Source organism: Monomorium pharaonis, unplaced genomic scaffold (genome assembly GCF_013373865.1).
Source record: "Monomorium pharaonis isolate MP-MQ-018 unplaced genomic scaffold, ASM1337386v2 scaffold_77, whole genome shotgun sequence".
Classification (NCBI taxonomy): Eukaryota; Metazoa; Arthropoda; class Insecta; order Hymenoptera; family Formicidae; genus Monomorium; species Monomorium pharaonis.
Window position 1 is genome coordinate 883 of NW_023416056.1, and position 6,518 is coordinate 7,400.

The 6,518-nt window shown below is 71.6% G+C and overlaps 2 protein-coding genes across 2 annotated transcripts; both read right to left on the bottom strand.

The window, feature by feature from the left end:
* Positions 1–247: 247 nt before the first annotated feature.
* Positions 248–661, bottom strand: LOC118648826 (the record flags this gene model as incomplete). Its single annotated transcript, XM_036295268.1, has 1 exon — positions 248–661. A coding segment is annotated over exon 1 (414 nt), but the record flags the coding sequence as incomplete, so codon positions are not given.
* A 2,704-nt stretch (positions 662–3,365) lies between these two features.
* Positions 3,366–6,059, bottom strand: LOC118648827 (homeotic protein female sterile-like). Its single transcript, XM_036295269.1, has one exon. It carries the CDS (start codon positions 6,057–6,059, stop codon positions 3,366–3,368), a length of 2,694 nt encoding a protein of 897 aa, XP_036151162.1.
* Between the last annotated feature and the right edge of the window lie 459 nt (positions 6,060–6,518).

Sequence of the window (6,518 nt, forward strand, 5' to 3'; positions counted from 1 at the left end):
CAGCGAGAGCCCCCCCGGCTATCCGATCGACGGCGGGGAGGCAAACGATGGAGGAAGCCCGACGCTAGTTGCGTCCGGTCGTCCCCCCCGCAGCCCCCCCATACCGTCATCCCTCTCCCCTCCGGGTAATCCCCGCATCTCTAAGATGCGCCGGGATCCCCCGGAGACAGCGGCGGCGGCGACCCTCGTCACCGCCCCGCCCATCCGCAGAGGGCGAGGAGGGTGGACTAACCTCCCCCCTCCTTACCCTCTCGTCCGCCTCCCTCCGCTCCATGATCGCGGAGCAGAAGGAGGAGAACGCCCTCCAATTTTCCCGGGAGGCGGTCGCGACCCGCACGACCGCCCCCAGGGAGAGGTCCGACGGGCGAATGGTCTCCACCAACGCCCGCCTCGCCTCGTTGTGCGCGGGACACGCCGACAAGGCGTGCTGCGCCGAGTCGGCCGCGTCCCCGCACTGGTGGCAGCCAGCGCCGCCCTCTTTGCCTATGCGGCACAGGTAGTCCCCGAAGCACCCGTGCCCGGAGACCACCTGCGCCACATGGAAGGTGACCCTTCCCCTCGCCACGTCGACCCACTGATCCAGAAGCGGGCCGACCGCCTCCACAGTTCTGCGGCCGTACCGGAGGTCCCCCGCCAGGAGCCGGCGCTTCCACCGCGCCATCATCTCCCGGCGGGCGGCCTCCCCCGCCTCACCCACGGCCCTCGCGGTCACCTCCCCCCCTCCGCGCAGCCTCGCCGCCCTAAGGGCCCAGTACGCGTCGGCCCTAGCCCGCGCGACCAGGTCCCAGGGCGGGACACACGCGAGGACGGCGCCGGCCGCCACCGCCACCGTACGGTACGACCTGGACAGGCGAACGGCCATCCTGCGCTCGACCGGACGCAGGGGGGCCATCGCCCGGTCCAGGTCGACCCCTCTCCCCTCCCGGGCCCAGATTGGCGCTCCGTAGAGCGCCATGGAGAGGACCACCGACGCGTACAGCCGTCGGGTCCCCCCCCCCGGGCCCCCCACATTGGGGAGCAGCCGCGACAGCGCCGCCGCGGCTTTCCCCAGGCGAGGCGCGAGGCGAGCAAAGTGCTCGCGGTATCGCCCGCGGTCGTCCAACACCAGGCCCAGGTACCGGATGGAGCGGCCGATCTCCACTCGGCCGCCCGCCACCCGGACGAACCCGGGCCTCGCCCTCCCCGGGCCAAAGGCCATCGCCTCGGTCTTATCGACCGAGACGCGAAGGCCCAAGGCCCCGATGCGTCCGACCACGGCGGCCACCGCATCGCCCGCCCGCGCCTCCGCCTCCCATCTTTCTCCCCCAGCCGCCAGGACTAGTGTGTCATCCGCGTAACACACGACCCGGCAACCGGGGGGCAGGGGGACCCTGAGGACGCTGTCGAACGCGAGGATCCACAAGAGCGGCCCTAACACCGACCCCTGCGGGACCCCGCGCGTCACCGGGACCCGGCGAGCCGGCTCGCCGGGCCCCGCCCCCACCAACAGCCACCTATTGGAGAGGTAGCTCCGCACCACCCTACGGAGGTACGGAGGCACCCCCCCCCTCCTCAGTGCCCCCCTGATGTGGCACCAGGGGAGGGAGTTGAAAGCGTTTTTGATGTCTAGGGACACCGCGATCAACCCCCCCCCCTCCTCCATGCCGCGGGCCACCATCGACTCCACCTCCCCGATGGCGTCGATGGTGGACCTCCCCCGCCTAAAGCCGAACTGGGACTCGTGTAAACCACGAGCCCCGTCGGCCCCCAGGCACCGTAAGATCCGCGAGGCCAATACCCTCTCGAGCACCTTCCCGAGCTCGCCCAAAAGGCAAATCGGGCGGTAACTCGAGGGGTCCCCGGGCGGCCTGCCCTCCTTCGGGAGGAGCACGAGGCGCGCCTCCTTCCACACCCCGGGGAAAACCCCCTCCTCCAGGCAGGCGTCGTAAACCCGGCGGAGAGAGCCCTCCAGCAGGCCGCCCGAGCAGGCGATTACCCGCCCAGGGATACCATCCGGGCCGGGGGCTTTCACCCCCCCACCCCGGAGCCGCCTGATGGCCTCGCGGATCTCATTCGCGGAGACCCTCCACCCTTCGCCGTCCGGGGGGGGCCCTCGTTGGCTCCGCCCAGCCGGCGGCGGCCCGGCTTCCGCCGGATCCGCCGGGAAGAGGGCCTCCACGATTTCCCTCATCGGGTCCCCTTCTCCCCCGGCACGCGGGGGAGGAGGGGCCCCGCTCCCCCGCACCATCTTACCCATGACGATCCGATAGGGTCTCCCCCACGGATCGTCGTCGATGGTGCGGAGGAGCTCCTCCCAGGCCCTATTTTTGGCCGCGGCTATAGCGCGGCCAAGGAGCCTCCTCGCGGCCCTGTACCCATCCCAGGCCTCCTCGACGGTGGCGAGGAGCCCGGGCGACGGGGAGGAGCCCCTTCTCCTCCTGGCTCTCGTCCAGCCTCTCCTGGCCGTAACCGCGGCCCGCCGCAGCCCGGCCAGCTCGTCGGACCACCAGTACACCGACCGCCGGACCTGTCGTCCCACCCTGGGCATCGCGAAGTCGCACGCCCGGGCGAGAAGACCCGACAGGGCACGCGCCCCGCACTCCGCGCGGTCCGCCCCAGGCGGAGGGCCCCCGGCGCCCGACCACGTCCCAGCCTCGAGGAAGCCGCGGAGCCGGTCGCAATCCAGCCTCCCCACGGCCCACCTTTTAAACGGCCCGGGCGCGTCCCGGCGCCGGTCCCGCCATCCCCCCGGGGCCCTTCCCCGGCCCACCGCGATCTCCATCTCTATGTATCGGTGGTCCGACAACGTTTCGACGTCGTCCACGACGCGCCAGTCCCTAACCCAGGGACGCGCAGAGGGGGAGGCCCACGTGAGGTCCACGATAGACTCCCCCCTCCACGCCACGCACGTCGGGACTCCGCCGACGTTGAGCAGGACGAGGCCAAGTTCCGCCGCCCAGTGCTCAACGACCTCCCCCCTGACATCGGTGTGCGGGGAACCCCAAGACGCGGCTTTTGCGTTGAAGTCCCCCGCCACCAGGGTCGGCCGTCCCAGGGAGGCTCTGATGCGAGCCCCCAATTCGTCCAGCTGTTGCTGGACCCGCCGAAGAGGCCAGGAGGGAGGGAGGTACACCGCGACGATGTCCACCTCCCCCCCCCGGGCCCACACATAGGAGGCCCCCTGTCCCCCCATCCCAAAGGAGACGGCAGCACCGCGCGGCCACGTTACCGCTACGGTGCCGCCGTCATTGCGGAGCCAAACGGGGTCCCCCGGCGGGACCCGGTACGGCTCCGCAACCACCCCGACCGCCCCGCCGCGCTCCAGGAGCCGCTGCATAAACAGGTCCTGGGCACGGCGGGCGTGGTTGAGGTTCGCCTGGACGACCCTAAGGCGCATTGTGGACACTCAACGAGGCGTCCTCCGCGCCCTTAGGGTCGTCCCGCGATTCCCTCTGCGGCAAGGGCGGCCCCCCGCCCCCCTCCGGCAAGGGGTCCACCTCCATAGGCCCCTCGGTCGCCGCCGCAGCAACAGCGGCAGCGGCCCCGCCCAGTACCGGGCTAGAGCCCCCGGAAGGGGGCCCGCCGCTCCCCGCGTTCCCCGGCGCGGCAGCGCCCGAGCGCGCCTCCCGCGCCGGAGGCAGGCCGCCCCGGACCACCGGGGCGCCGCACTGCGGACCGCCCACTCGGTGACCGCACGGGCGGCCCGCCCTCGCGCACACGGGGCATTTTACGGGCGCCGTACACCCGGCCGCCCGGTGCCCCGCTCCCCCGCAGCGGTAGCAAGTGTCACTCCTGTCCTCCTTGCTACCGCATACGCTCCTGACGTGCCCCCTCTGCAGGCATCTAAAGCACTGCAGAGGGCGCACGCCCAGGAGCTCCGCCCGCACCCGGAACCAGCCCCCCACCACTAGGCGCCCCCCATCGACGGCGGCGATCCGGTTCGCCGCCGCCAAGGGGCATCGCGCCCAGACGGTGAAGAGGCCGCCCGGGGCTCTCCTGGGCTCCCCCAACTTAATGTCCCCGACAGGACACCCCCCTTTGTCGGCCAACGCCCGACTGATTTCGTCGGGCGTGACCGATTCCTCCAGGCCACCCAGCCTAAGTTCGGCCATTTTGACCGGCTGGGTGACCCTAACACCCTTCTTTCCTTCCAACACCTGGCGGAGTTTCTCCGCCAGGCGGTCGGCTCCGTCCTGGCCGTCCCTATTGGGGACTTCCAGGAGCAGAGCCCCTGTCTGCGCCCTTCTGGGCCTGACCTCGGAGACCCCGAGAGACGCCAGGTCTATCTTTGACCTGGCCTCCCTCAGGGTCTCCGCATAGGCCCCATCCTCGCACGTGACGGCGACCGCCCGGGTGGCCGGCGTCCTCCTCGCCTTGCCACCCGACGCGCGTCGCACCGTCACGTCGGCGGCTGCCGCCGGGGGGGCGGAGGGCACCGGAGCCCCCCGCCCATCCCCGGCAGCACCGCCCTTACCCTTACCTTTATCCTTACCCCGCCGGGCAGCACCACCCCGGGCCCCCGAGGGGGCGGCGGAGGCGACGCTCGCATACGAGCGAGTCGCCCCGCCGCCCCCCGGAGGAACCGGGGCGGGGCCCGCGCCGGAGGCCGCCCCGCCCGCGCCCGCCGGCCCAACGGCCGGCGGGCCCGGCGCAGCAGCCCCCGCCGGCGCAGGACCAGAGGTGCCCGCACCCGAGCCCCCGGGTCCCCTGCCCCCCTTTTTCTTCCTCTTCTTTTTTTGGCGACCCTTGCCGCCGCCGTCCCCATCGCCGCCCTCACCCCCGGGAGGAGGAGGAGAAGGGGCCCCAGCCGTCCCGCCGGCGACGGGGAGGGAGGGGCCGCCCAGCGGACCAGCCGCGGACGGCCCACCCCCCCCGACGCCGCCGGACCGGCGGGCCCCCCGACCCGCGGCTGCGGCCACCACCCCGGGTCTCTCGGCCAGCCACTCCCCAAAAATGGCGTCCAGCCGGGCCATGAAGGCCGCTTTGAGGTCCACCCCGGCGAGCAAGCGCCCAATTTGGGCGCTCACGGCCCCCTCGTCCGGGATGCTCCTCTCCCTCCCCCCCAGCGTGGGGAGCACGAGCGGGGGGAGCGCGACCAACCCGCCGCCGCCCCCGCCGCCCGGTCCCCCCCCCGTCCCGCGGGTCCCCTCGCCCAGGACCGGCCCGCCCTCGCCTCTCCCCACCGACCGCGGCGGGGAAGGGGGCGGGTCCATGTCCATCGCCGTGTGTCCCTCGACGCACGGCAGAGAGAGCCGCGTCTCACGAGTCCCCCCGTGCGGGGACGGCGATCCAAACCTAGCGGCCGCCTGTCGCCGCTCCAAGGACGGCAGTTCGGCCGCCCTATCCCGGAGGGCCCGGTTCTCCTCCCTGAGCTGGCCGCTCTCTTTCCGAGCGGCCTCCAACTCTCTCCGGAGAGCGGCCATCTCATCGGCCTCCCTCTCCTCCGGCGGCTTTTGAGCCTGCAGCGACAGCAGCGTAGCACACGCCGCTGCCCTGCAGGTCTCCTCCCTAATTTGCTTCGCGATGCTGCCTTTTAGGCCCTTGGAAATTCCAGTGCACTTAAGCACGGCCTCGACACTCATCGCGATAGCAGCAGCCAGGTCATTGACCGGCGCCCTCCGGTACTCCTCCGCGTACCTTTCCATCATACCGGACCCCTGTTTCCGGAGCTTCTCCGAAAGCCCGGTCATGGGGTCCAGTATGGCCCTTTCTTCCTCTAGGGCCAACTCCTTACGGGAAGCCTCCACCAGGCGCTCCTTGGCCCGAGCCAATTGAGCAAAATCGCCTGTGGTGGCTGGCCTCCCCCTCCCCTTTCCCTTCTCTCCCTCCTTGACGGGGCCACCCCCGCCCACTGATGGCTCACCGCCGCTGTCCAACACAGTGTCCGAAATTTCGGCCACCGTGGAGACCAGCGACGGCGCTGGCGAGACGCCTCCCTCCCTGCCTCCCGCGGCAGTCTCGCCTCTGGCCAACTTTCGTGAGCGGCCCTCATCCGCGTGGGACTCCTCCTCCGACTCGGAGTCACTCGCTAATCCTAATCTGCGCTTATAGCGCTTCCCCTTACCCGACACAAAAGACATTATGAAAAGAAATGTAGAGTATCCCGCTTCCCATCACGGCTCCACCGACCGGGCGTGCCCTCACCCACCCGAGGACCAATAAATTGGCCCCGGGACGGGGCCCCGAGTTCCCCCGGGGGGTCGGCATATGCCTCGGGCCGGGGGAATAACCATCCCCGGCACTGGGCTCCCGCCCCTTACTGACCCGCGGACCGGGGCATCAAGGCCCACGGCATCGCGGGCTTTCAGGGGTCCCGGGCCTCCGACGTCCCGGGCACCGTGATGGGTGGCGCCACCCGGGGGGCCCCACGGACGGATGGGTCCCAGGAGGCTGCGCCTCCTCCAGGGACTTGCCCGCCGTGGCGACCGGCACGCCCCCCCTCCGCGGGGCAATGCCCTCCACGGAGAGGGAGCTCCGCCTACCCGCCGAGACGACTTCGAGGGGACGCAGGAGCCGTCCCGACGGGTTACCCGTCCCAC

What these genes read in the sequence shown, in the direction of transcription:
- LOC118648827 (XM_036295269.1), bottom strand. Translation starts at nt 6,059, where the DNA reads ATGTCTTTTGTGTCGGGTAAGGGGAAGCGCTATAAGCGCAGATTAGGA.